General features: G+C 30.6%; 1 protein-coding gene across 8 annotated transcripts in view; it reads left to right on the top strand.

The window, feature by feature from the left end:
• The window catches only part of LOC106787017 (potassium voltage-gated channel protein Shaker), a 165,785-nt gene that overhangs the window by 109,660 nt on the left and 42,990 nt on the right, over positions 1-13,135 (top strand). For 3 of the 8 annotated variants that reach the window (XM_014748994.1, XM_014748992.1, XM_014748993.1), the window contains exon 2: positions 52-199. The exons of the other annotated variants lie outside the window; for them this stretch is intronic. In XM_014748994.1, the coding sequence (XP_014604480.1) occupies positions 123-199 (77 nt within the window). In that variant the 5' untranslated portion in view covers positions 52-122. The remainder of the gene's footprint in view (positions 1-51; positions 200-13,135) is intronic. 8 annotated transcript variants of the gene reach the window in all.

Below are 13,135 nucleotides of genomic sequence, written 5' to 3'. Positions count from 1 at the left end.
TATTATATATATTATATATATATATTTATATATCTATTAAAAAAAAAAAAGCATAAATCGATAGAAGAAGTTATGAGCCACGTTTGGGTATCCTGTTTCCTGGAGTACGCGGAGATTGAGGTATGGCCGCGGTAGCTGGCATCTATGGCTTTTCAGAGGAACGACACACCAGATATGCCGATCTACGTCAACACCATACGTGAGTTGTTTCTACGTGTAACGCCTAATTTATTTCAATCTTATCTCATCATTTTCTAATCGAAAATGAAACTAAATCTAACATAAGTTATACAAATTTATGTGTCGAGCAAATAATCCCGTGATCATTTACCTTTTTTAATTTTACACACATCGTTCGTCTGATTATTCTATAAACATTGTTAATGATATGTCCAAATTATATATAAAATAATATTTATTATTAATTTATTAACAATAATACTAAGCCATCTAACCGTCTTAATTCACGGTGTTAATATCAGAATCAAATTAAGTAGTCAGAGTCAACGTATAATCGTACAGGAAGTAGGTAAAGCCTAATAGATCAAAGAAACATCCTAAAAATCATCAATTTTTATCATACAAATTATTATCAAATCATAAACAATACCATTACTAACAAACATACTATCTTTATAAAATAAAAAACATAACAATTAAAATAAAAATACTAATAATAATAATAAATATACTCGTCTCTCTCTCTCTCTCTCTCTCTCTCTCTCTCTCTCGTAATAGTAAGAAGAAAAAAAATATATATATAAAAAAAAAAAATATGTTACAGAGCTACGTTCGCGTGATTCGTTCACTATAAAGTATCTAAATGAATATTATATAACACATATATCGAAGTTATAAATAAAATAACGGGCATGCTTTATATAAGTTCGTAACGTGCGGAAAATACTCAAACCTTTGATATACTCTTATACGTATATAAACAATACATAGAGGCACGTGCTGGTTAAAACGCGCGCGTACTTATACATAAACTTTGAAAGAGAAAGAGAGATAGAAAGAGAGTGAGAGAGAGAGAGAGAGTGAGAGAGAGAGAGAGAGAGAAAGAGAGTGATTAGAAAGAGAAAAAGAGAGAGGAGTATGTAAACTCGTAGGGAAAACCGACAAAGAAGGTGGTGCGGGTGCTCCACGGCCACGGGTTAATTGATTTCCAATATCGGCTTGACCGGCCTTCGGACACACGGTAAAGCATGAGCACGTAGCCTGAGGTGTCCCCACGCAATAAACTATCGATGCGGTAATGGCACGGCGCATTGGACGTTAAATGGCAATAGAATCCATACGGCCAAGCAAAAGATACACAAACATATTTATTTATATATGTAATATATGTGTATATATTTGCGAGTTAATTGGATCTTGAGATTAGAGTTACTCCAATTCTTCCGAAAAAACATTAAGGGGCACACCTGGTGTGAAATTTGGAAAAAATTGATATTTGTTTTTGTTTTTGCATATTTTATATCTTTATAAATAACATATACACTGAATTTTCAAATAAATATTTCTAATAGTTTTAGAGTTATAGTGTTTTAAAGAGGGATTAGAATGCAATCATTTTATCTTTGAACGCGTTTTTCTCAAAACTGTATTTTTCAAATTGGTTGCAGTTTTAATTCGAAGATGAATCATCCGATCGCTTTGATTTTTTTTTCTGCTTATTTCGTATATGTTTCTCTGTATAATGACCTAAAAGTTTTTCGATTGTATAAAAAATGTAATTATGGTGAGCCAAATATCATCAAAATTTTGAGCAAAATTCGAATTTTTCTTTTTAAAAATCTGCCATTTTGTTAAATTTCAATTTTTTTTCCACAATTTTAGGTCATTGTATAGACAATACCTCTTCTAGATTAACAGTATATTTTTTTTGTTTATTTCATCCACGGTGAAGGCCGGAATCACTGCAGTTGTTTAGGCCCCTTTTTTATAGTGACTAGGGAGATAGCGAATAACTCGCTGAAAATTACCTTTTTTTATTTGAAAATTGTAGTGAATATTCTTTAATTATGTATAAATATATCCTATAAATTTTAAAATATTTCATGCAGTAGTTTTCTTTAAAAACATTCTTAAAAATCACCTTTTTTTAGGCGGTCACACTAAGTGTGCCCCTTAAGTACTCGATGATATAATATTTATTTGTACTAATAAATAAGTATCGTAGGTAATTTGGACATTAAAAAGAACTAGAACTTAATTTTGATTAATTGAACGTTTCGTCCCTTTATTGGGACTTATTCAGCAACTTAATCTCTAAAGTTCAGCACCTTTTTTTGATTTAAGCAGATATACATTCTGTATGTATATGTCCAATTAATCAAAACTAAGTTCTAGTTCTTTCGAATGTCCAAATTACCTACGATACTTATTTATTAATAATTTTATTTTTAGAGAGACGAGAGAAATAACTAACTATTTGTATTATTCGTAATTACTAAATCATTTCCAACGACCACAACTTTTGATATTTTTTTTTTTTTTTGAAAAAATTATAACAATTTGTATAGAAATACTAATGTGTATTATTAATTTATTTATATTAATTAGTAAAAATTACAATTGAATTTTTTAACTTGGTATTATACGATCGTACAACGAAGAGATATAAATATATTTGTTTGTATATATTATTCCATTGAGATGTTGGATATAAGGAACACGATAATGGTACAGTTAATGGTGGTTACCACTAAGGTTTAGTTAAAATAGGTTAGATATTTTCCTAACGTCTTGTTCCAATTTCGTTGGAACGTTAGATAGTACGAGTTGTATTTAGTTTCTCGAAAAATGTCTAAGTGACGTCACAGGATCTTCGTTCGAGGAGAGGATATCTGCAAAACGATAAAATGGCAAACCTTAGTAGAGAAATAGGATGCTTTCTATATAATACAATAGGTCTTGGCACGTATTCCAAGAAAACTTTCAAAATTGCCTTTACCCATTGTGTGTGTGTGTGTTAGTTTGTGTGTGTGTGTGTTTGTAACACGTGCACATATTTGAAACATACATTTATACGGAGATAGAAATAATTTTTGAAGAAGAGAGATAGGCCTTCAGGGGTTCGCAAGAAACGAACGATTAAAATAGCAACGAACGAACGAACGAACGAGCACGAGGCATCAAACTGTCAACGACACGTGCACCACCCGGTTAAGCCCGTTTGTCATTTGTCATGGCAAACGCATTAGATTTCTATAGCTCTTATATCATATCGTCAGAGTTATTCTGACAAACCGTTTGTTATATTTGCTTTCATTTAACGGTGTTGTACGTTTGTGCTAGAGAGAATCAACAACAAACAAAAAAAAAAGAACATAAAACAAAAATTGTACGTGTTACTTTTTTTTATATTAAATTTCTTTTTGATTTCTGTTTTTTTTTTCTCTTCTTTTTTTTTACGTAGAATCTTCTATCAAGGTCAAACGATTTTTCGTTTTACAATCGATTAAGAAAATATTTACGAAATAATTTGAGATATTAAATAATCGAATTTAATTATTTGATTATAGATTCTTTTTTTTTTTTTGTAGAGGACATTTTTAATACGAATGTAAAATATATATATATATATTGTATTAAATTTGTTATTATTTATTGTTCATCGGGATACATTTTGCGGATACTTTTTAGTAGGAATGCATAAGAGTTATAAATGGTATCTGTTTGGAAATGTTTATATGCAAGAAATAATAATTAATTTGCTTTTTCATTCGAATTTATTTTATTTATTGAGTTGTGGGGAGGGGGAGAGGGGAGGAAAGGGGTAACACTTAGGCTACAATATGTATAGAAAGAGGGTCGTAGATTTCTGATGCAGTCGACAGAGCGGCATCTCTGAAAAACCAGAAGCAACGTAGCAATGTACCACGGATGCTTCGTTACCGACCGTTCGTTCGAGTAACTGTACGAGGAAGAAAACTAAGAAAATAGTAGGCAGTAGTATCAACTACTGTGGAAACAGGAGAATTCACCATTGCACACTGTTATCGTTTGATATGATGTAGTTTTCTTCTAACAATTTTATTTCTATTATAATCTGTACACGCGTATGATTTGTATCGTCAATTTAGGTTTTAGGAAATACATTTTCTAGATTATTTGTAATTGTTTGCAATGATTGAAATTGTGGGAAATCATTAAACCTAAATGAAATGTAATATTAAGGATAACAAATGACAAATCTTTTGGTATTTTATACTTTGCAATAAAATTTCACCGAGAGCTTCGATTTTGTCTTCTCGCTAGATCGTCTCGTTGACTGTCCTACTTGTGACCACCACATAAAGACGAAACTACCCCGTTGCGCAACGTTCTGCCGCATAATTTGAAGATATCGAGGAGAAGCGAAGTAAGTGCGAAACCCTTACTGCCGGACAAATTGCCAATTAACACTTTGGAGAGATTCGAAAGTACCAATTAACTCTTACCACCTTGTCATTAACGGTTCGAAAAGGAAGCCCTAGAGAAAGTCAGCCTTACTACTTTTACTCTTTCATAGTTCACCTTTGTCGATGGCTCTCACCTGATAACGTAACTATCTGGTAGAGGGGGCTCGAGTACTGTTTGCTGGTTTACCTTTGACCATATATAACAACTACCTAAATCTATCCCCAATTTGTTTGAATTTCATTGGTCTTTTATTGAACTACGTTATTATATTGGATTTTTTTTTATACTATTATCGTATCATATACTTTATATATATTTTTTAATTATATCAATATTACACACATATTTTGTTTTTTTTTTTTTTTTCATTCAAATCAAATAATATTTGTCTTTAAATCGAATTATTATTATTATTAAATATTTATTAAAGAGATAACTTATAATCTTCGTTATAATTAATATATTGTCTATAAGAATGATTATAGTATCAAGAATAAATGACGTATATTAAAAGTATTATGATATAAATGATTAATGAGAAATATAGGTCTGACCATGGCCCACCATATCTACTTAAACACCCGGCACGGGTTCCTGTCATTGACCGTAACTACTTAACTCGGTCGCGTGTATCAAAAGAACTGCAGTCTGACTACCGTTGACCCGTACCTACTTGACTTTTTTCAATTCATGAAAAAAAACGTTAATAGATTTTCCGAAACAATTCGTATGAATTTCTTTTCAACGAATTTAAATGCGATCTCTTTTTTCTTTTTTTTTTTTTTTTCACGAAATTATATTGTTCACAAACAGACATGGAATAAGATACGTTGAATTATTCAATTAATCTGTATTATTATTACGTTAGTACGATGGAATAATTGGAAAAATATTGTTCGACCAATCGTTGATAGAAACACGTGCAAAGTATTGGGTCGATGCATTCGTAGCTGGTGAATACCAAAATCTACATGCATTACACATTGCATATTCTTTCAGCACGTGCGCTTGCGTTATACGATCTGGCTCAATCTCTGTACAGTAATGTAAAATAACAGCAAGTGGGGTTGAAAATATTTCTTACATATTTCAAGCGCTTTTATATCAATCATAACGTAACATTCGTAAAAAAATACGACAAGCAAAATATTTTCTCTATTATTTACGCGTTTTTTTATGTGTGTGTGTGTGTGTGTTACGTATAAAATAAATATAATGTGTATTATTATTATTATATATTTAAACAAAATTATTATTATAGATATTTTTATTTAATTAAACTTTATTCTCTCGATAATAACATCGTATTAATGGTAATTAGTGATAAATAATTTTTTTATCGAATGAACGCGAAATCGATCGAATCATAAACAGAAAAAAAAAGAAAAAAGAAAAAGAACACATTCCAATTTTATTATCATATTTATTCAATTCCTTTCCTTTTTATATATTTATTTCGATTGTATTTATTCGAAATTGATCGAATCCTAAACAAACAAAAGAAAAAAAAAAGAAAAGGACACATTCCAATTTTATCATCATTTTTATTCAATTTCTTTTCCTTTGCATCAAAATATTATTTTTTAACCGAACAATAAACATATAATATTTTATGATTATCAATTCTATAAATAAATGAATAAATAAAACATTAATCTATCACATTATACATATATTATAATTAAGAATTATTTTCAAAGTACAATATCTACGATATATCATAGAAATAAAACCTAAACAAGCCAAAAGATGAGAAAAGGGTACAAAAAAAAGTAAAGAAAAGAAAAGAAAACAAAAGAAAACAAAAAAACGAAGCTAGAATTGTTTGTGTAACATCATAGTTGAACATGGAATTGGCATAAGACCGCAGGCAGGTAGCGCTCGAACGAACGTTCGTGCAATTCATACTACATTTTCCACCTTTTCAGCCGATTCTTCCCCCTTTGCCTCTTCACCACCCTCTTTTCCACCTCTTCCTTCTCTCTCTCTCTCTCTTTCTATCCTGAGCGAGTTACTCGAAATATATTCATCGATCCAACGGACTCGAGTCACAATATTCGCGACACATTTTCCACGTTCGTGCGTGCGTGTCAGTTTCTCTCTCTCTCTCTCTCTCTCTTTCGTGTTCTTTCTCTCAACGGAACTTTTCCAACGCTTAACGATGAATACGCGGCATGTATGAATGCGTACGTTGTTAACCCTCGAGTGTGTCGCCATGCAGTCGCCTACCATTGTAAAAATAAGAACAAAAGACTCCTCTGGTGGCATGCATCGTTTTCCAGTAAACTTGTTCGTTGTATTTCTCATCGAACAAACTCTACCAACACTATCGATCTTTTACTAAGCTTTTTTCTATTTTATATTCGATATTACACACGAGACTCTCCCTTCCCCCCCCCCCCGCCCCTCTGTCTTTCTCTTTCTTTCTCTTTGTAATCTATTTCGCGAATCGTTAAAGAACGATCTGATAAATTCTTTTAATTTGCGAATATTATAGAATCAAACTGGTACCTTTTCGATAACGCTCGAATGGAACGTCTCGTTTTACATATATATATAAAGAAAAAAAGAAATTTAATAATATTTCACATTACGTCTCTCTGAATAAATTTTTTTAATTTATCTCTCTTTGTGTTTATATTATATAAAATATTATATTAAATAATATATATACATATATATTTGAACTCGAATAAAAAAGAAAAATAAATTATATCAGCATTCAATTACGCGATAGATAATTATTTTCATTTTAAATATTAATTATAAATACCATTCACATTTATAATATATTATACTTGTCCTTTTGAAAAAAAAAAGAAAAGAAATATAAAATAAAATGATTAGGTAGGTAGAATCGTCAGCATGAATAAAAATATTTTTCGACATGTCTCGTTGAACAGAATTGTTAACAAATTCGCCCCATTCGTCGTTAAAATCCTACATCTTGAAATTTTTCTTTTCTTTATTCCTTTTCTTTTCTTTTTCCATACATTTTTTACTTTGTTTCCTTTTTTCGAGAAATGCGGGCAAATTATCAAGCACACAGTGATAATTTACGTTGGTTTATCCAACACACATCTCTCGGATCCTATCATTGAGAATTTCCACTTGTGTTTAAACAAAGGGAAGATGAAATATTTCGTCCCAATTTCCCTATTACCTTTTCCCTATCTCTTTGGAGAGGTAAAGGAGAATATAGTGTAAGAGAGATATATATGATGATAGGAATCAAGGGGTAAAGGGAGGAATAATGGGGGTAGGGTTTTTTTGATGAAGAACACAAGCATGCTTATGAGTTTTGTGGAATATGTTCGACGATTATTAAACGATCGATCGATTGAATCTTTTGCCTCGACGAGTCATGGATGGAAATCCCATTGAAGTTATATTTGTTGAAAGAGAGAGAGAGAGAAAAATAGATAGATAGAACTTTAGATTGGGGGAATGGAAAAAGTGGGAGAAGTGGAGGATACGTATTCGTAAAATTAGAAACAGGTAGAAAGCTTTTTGTTGATTCTAACAGTTTTCATTGGCTCGTTTTATTTATTACTCCTCTTCTTTTATTTTTTTACTATTTTTATCAAATTTTCTATTGAACAAATTTTAGAATTATTATTATTATTTTAATTATCAATATTCTTGTCCAAAAATATATTAATATATAAGTCTCAAATGGAATTATAGACGGTTAATAAATCTAATGAACAATTTATTTTGAACTAGTTGTACATTTCGTCCCTTATTGGGGACTTCATCAGCAACTTGATCATTTACAGTTCACGTGTCAATACATATTATCTTTTTTACAGAGTCATACATTTCAATAAAACTTAACATATTACAATACAATTTGATCTTAAAACACCTTATCTTATCACACGTAATCATATACTATTATTATTATTATTATTATTATATTTGTTAAACGTTAATTGTATCTTATCGTAAAGATATTATTTTACGTATTTTTATTAATGAACAAAAAATGAAATAAAATGTTTCTTTATATTTTTGTTTCTTTTCTATATTATTTTACTTTCATATCTTTTTCGTACACACATCGTGGTTTACTCGAGTCCGTTTCGTTTGTCGTCGTGTCACATCGTTGTCTTCTTCTTTTTCTTTTTCTTCTTCTTCATCTTCATCGTCATCGTCGTCATAGTCGTCGTCGTCTTCCGCGTCTGCAAGTTTTAATTGCTATCTTTAAGAAGGAAGAAACTGGAACGAACAGATCCGAGGGGTGGTCTGAGTTTTCGAGAGAAGTAAACACAGAGAAAGATGAGTTGCTCTTCCTACAAAGAAAGAAAAAAAGAGAAAGAGAGAGAGAAAGATAGATAGACAGATGACTACTGAGTCAAGTAGTCACGTAGGGTAGTCAAAGTTTTTCTATTTCTTTCTCTTTTTGTTTTTTTTTTTTTTTTTATTTTTTTCTATTCTTTCTTCTTTATTTTGTTTCTTTTTTCCCTATTTTTGTTGTTGTTGTTTCTCTCTCTCTTTTACTCTCCCCTATTTTGTTCCTTTTGAAATTATTTCAATTATTTTTGTCACCCCCTTCACTAACAATACCCCATTCGAAAATGATCTCAAGTTTAAGGCTAACGAACTCGAATAATTCTATTGTATGATTATTTCGTTAGTTTTTTTCTTGTTTTTTTTTTTTTGCTTTTTTCCTCTCATGAAAATCGAATCGAAGGAAAATTCTTCCACCGGAAGACAAACCCTTTCTCATCCCTTTTATCCCTTTTATTTTAGTTTCCCCATCCCCTCTCTTTCCTACGTCATACATGATTTCTTTTTAAATCATTCTATTCTATTTCGAAAATGAAATTCGATCTCGGATGACTATTTTGTGACGGGTTGACACGAATTTTTGGATTTGTGAATATTTGATTGGTTCTTCCTTTATGGATAACACGGGTTTCTTCTTTCTTTTATCTCTTTCATCAATCTAGTGTTATTTTTCTTAGAGAACTATGTTGTGTGTCTGTGTGTGTGTGTGTGGGTGTGACTTGTGTACATTTAAGTTTGGGTATGTGTGTCTCACAAAGTCGCAGGGTTATGAAGAACTGTGTGTGTAGTGTGTACTTGTATACGTTTAGGTTTGTGTATGTGTGTTTCTGTGTGTGTGTTACACAAAGTCGCAGGGTTATTTGGTGCAGTAAAGTCGATAAGAGTAGCGAGAAGGAAGACGACTGGCGCCATCCAATGGCAATACCAAGAAAATATCGAACTAGATGCTAGCGCCAACAACATAAGCTTGAAAAGCTTGAAAAGCTCTCTCTCTCTACCGAAACTAACAAATTTTGTATGGAAAATAAACCTCCTTTCCCTTCCCTTTTTTTACCCTTTTGGTTATCACTTTTCTACGACTTCCTTTTCCTAGATTTTTCTTTTCGAATTCCACGTATTACGATTTAAACTTTCTCAACGATAACAATTGCAATTGTTTATTTTTGCTCTTAACTCTTTTCATTCTTTCATTGTTTTTAATCCCCCTCCCCTATTCTCAACCCTTGTACCCTTTCTTTTCGTTTTTTTTTGCTTCGTTTCTATTTTCTTATCGGACCAACAAATTTCAACGTTTAACTTTTTTTTAACCACCCTCCTGTTCCTTCTCCACCCCTAACAAATCTTTGAACACAATCGGTTACGATAGATCGAATTTTTTCATTTTAAATTCACATAGAAAATTATAAATCTCCCTCTCGTATGTGGAACGTATGGGAGTTGTTTTTTTTTTTTTCAACTCGAATATCGCCCAGTTCAAATGATTCATGGTAATTTTTTCAAACGAATTATCATGCTTTTTTTGTTGTTATTATTATTATTATTGTTTTTGTTGTTGTTATTATTAATTATTGTCGATCGGATAAAAAAGAAAAAATAAACGAGAATTTCGTCTAACAGAAAAAATTTGTTCGATTTCGATATAGCATACTCACGGATGGATATCCAATTGATTAAAAATCCATTATAAATTCATTTTAAAACACGGAGAAAATTCTACCTTCCTTTTGTTATTAATTCTTTATTTTTTTTCTTCTTTTTTCTTTTTTTTTATTATTTTTCCACGATTCAGAGATATTACAGTTCGATGGATAATAAAAAGGTTCGGTCAATTTTTCAATGTGTTTGCATTTTTCTTTCCTTTCTTTCCTTTCTTTCTTTCTTTTTTTTTTTTTTTATCGAGAAACGAAAGAGGTCAGAAAGTGTGTAATATCATTCAAAGGGATCCTTCTTCTCCCCCACCTCTCTCTCTCACTCTCTCGTCTTTCATTAAAATTTTTCTTGCCGTTTTTTTTATCTTTTTCCTTCTTGTTTTTTTTTTTTTTAAACCACAAAGGATTCTTAAACGTTTTTCCCTATCGTTAAGGGGATTGGTTGGATCGATAAGCCGGTAGGTAAACTTAAAAATTAATTCCTCCGTTAATGGTTTGAAGAGCGGATCGGTTCAACAGGTGCCGAGTTTGAGTTGAGTAAAGTCAGGAAGAGAAGGAAGGCAAGCAACCAAGCAAGCAACCAACCAACCAACCAGGTCTGCTTAACGATACGATAAATCAGAAATGAATCAGCTATGTTAACGACCTCGGTTTTGATATTACGTGTGTTGGTATCTAATACACGCACGTATGTAATATATATGTACATAGATACGCGTACGTTTAAACTGATATATTCGTTGGTGTCCTAGTAAACGATTCGTTTGGTTAGTTATTCTTGGACAATGAACGAGAAAAAAAAAGGTTCGTTGTGTTTCGACAACGGTCTAGTTATATTTAGATTTCTTACGCTAATGTGATTGATGATGATATTTTTTTCTTTTATGTATACTAGTTTTTAAAAAAACATATTATATATATTAAAAATGTAGATTGAAACAGTTTTGTTGAGTGTTCAAATTATAACTGATTAAGATCTAACGAAGTGTAGATGTTTTGTGTGTTCGAATATTAAAAAATACAAATAAAAATGTATGTCTACTTAAAGAAAAATGACGCTGAACTTTAAAGATTAAGTTGCTGTGAAGAAGTCCCTAATAAAGCAACGAAACTTTCAACTTATCAAAATTAAGTTCTACTTCTTTTTTTGATGTCTAAATTCCCTATGATACACCTTCTCTTATTAAAAATATAATTATAATATTATAAAAAGTAATGGAGAACAATGTGCGATAGAATTTTATCGATTAATTTGCGATTAATGTGATCAGCAGTTTCTTCTTTTAATAATATTTCTCTCTCTCACTCTCCCTGTGTCTTTCTTTCTTTTTTTTTCCTCAATTTACAACGAGTTAATTAGGACTAGAAAATAAGGTAAAAAGATGACAGAAAAAAGAAAGCTTGGGTCAGTGGGTTAAGAACCGAAATACTTTAACGTATAACGAAATCTTATTCTTATTCTTCGAATGTTTTCGCATAATCGAGCTTACTCTATGCGAATAAACGTAAAATATTTACATATATAAGAGAATACAAATTTTGTTTTGTATATATTAATTAAACAAATGAATTTAATTCGTTTACATATGGTATACGTGTTATTTCGAATGAACGTGTAAATTCATTTGAAACGATGATTAATGTAATAATAAAATATTGGTTGGTCGTGTAATAATTAAATACGTGAAAAAAGTAACGAAAAAAATCAAATAAATAGATGAAGATTGTACGTGTGAAGAATAGAAAAAAACATAATTCAATTAACAATTGTTCTCATTGTTAAGAACGTTGTTCGTTGTTGTTGGTCGACAGTTATCAACATGAGAATCGTGAGAAAATTCAATGGAAACGAGATCGTGTTTGGTCATTCGATCGGATACGTTATCATCTTCATTCGGTTTTACGCTGTTGGCAGGCAGGCAGGCAGGCAGACACCGGAAGGAAGGAAAAACAGGGACGTTCTTGTTATAGAAACCGATTCGTTCGTTTTCTCTATTTGCTATGTGTATTACCTACCTATCTATATATACATATATATATAATATTATATATAGATAGACGGGTGGAAGATTTATATTATTATATCGAAAAATCATATACCGTAGGGACTCGTTCGAATTTCCAATGATACGTTGACGAAGTTCAATACAATTTCTTTTTATATTTCTCATTAATTAAATATATGTATCTATTCTCGTTATCCATATTTATACTATTTCATTTACGATTCCAATATATATATATATTACAAATCTATAAATAATTATTTTCATTTTTTATTCGTAGCGTAATTATATTAAACGAAAATATTACTTTTTTTTTTCCCGATACCAATGACATTTTATTCCTTATTCGAATGAATCGTATAAATTATTACGAACATATATAAAATCATTAATATATGTTCATATATATATATATATATAATTATCTTGCTAGAGATTCAATTCATGTATATGGGTCGTACATGTAAAGGGCCCCGTATGAACGACCTACCGACCCACATGAGAAAATCGTATCATTCGTAGATACGTATGTACGATTTAATATATACGATTAATATTCCAATGTAGAATATTTCTCAAATAATTTTGTTTTAAAATAATCAACGAAATATAATATAATGATCGATACGAACAAGCAAACACAAAAAATATTCAATTTATTCATGACTTTAATGAAATTCAATGTCGCATTTTAAACTTATTAACAACAAATTTATTCGTATACGATTGATACATACAATATACAATATATATATAAATAAATGATGTATATAGAAT

This window comes from Polistes canadensis, unplaced genomic scaffold (assembly GCF_001313835.1).
Source record: "Polistes canadensis isolate GaletaPanama2010 unplaced genomic scaffold, ASM131383v1 scaffold_90, whole genome shotgun sequence".
NCBI classification, from domain to species: domain Eukaryota; kingdom Metazoa; phylum Arthropoda; class Insecta; order Hymenoptera; family Vespidae; genus Polistes; species Polistes canadensis.
The sequence above is the reverse complement of the archived record's forward strand: the minus strand, read 5'-3'. Positions and strand labels throughout refer to the sequence as shown.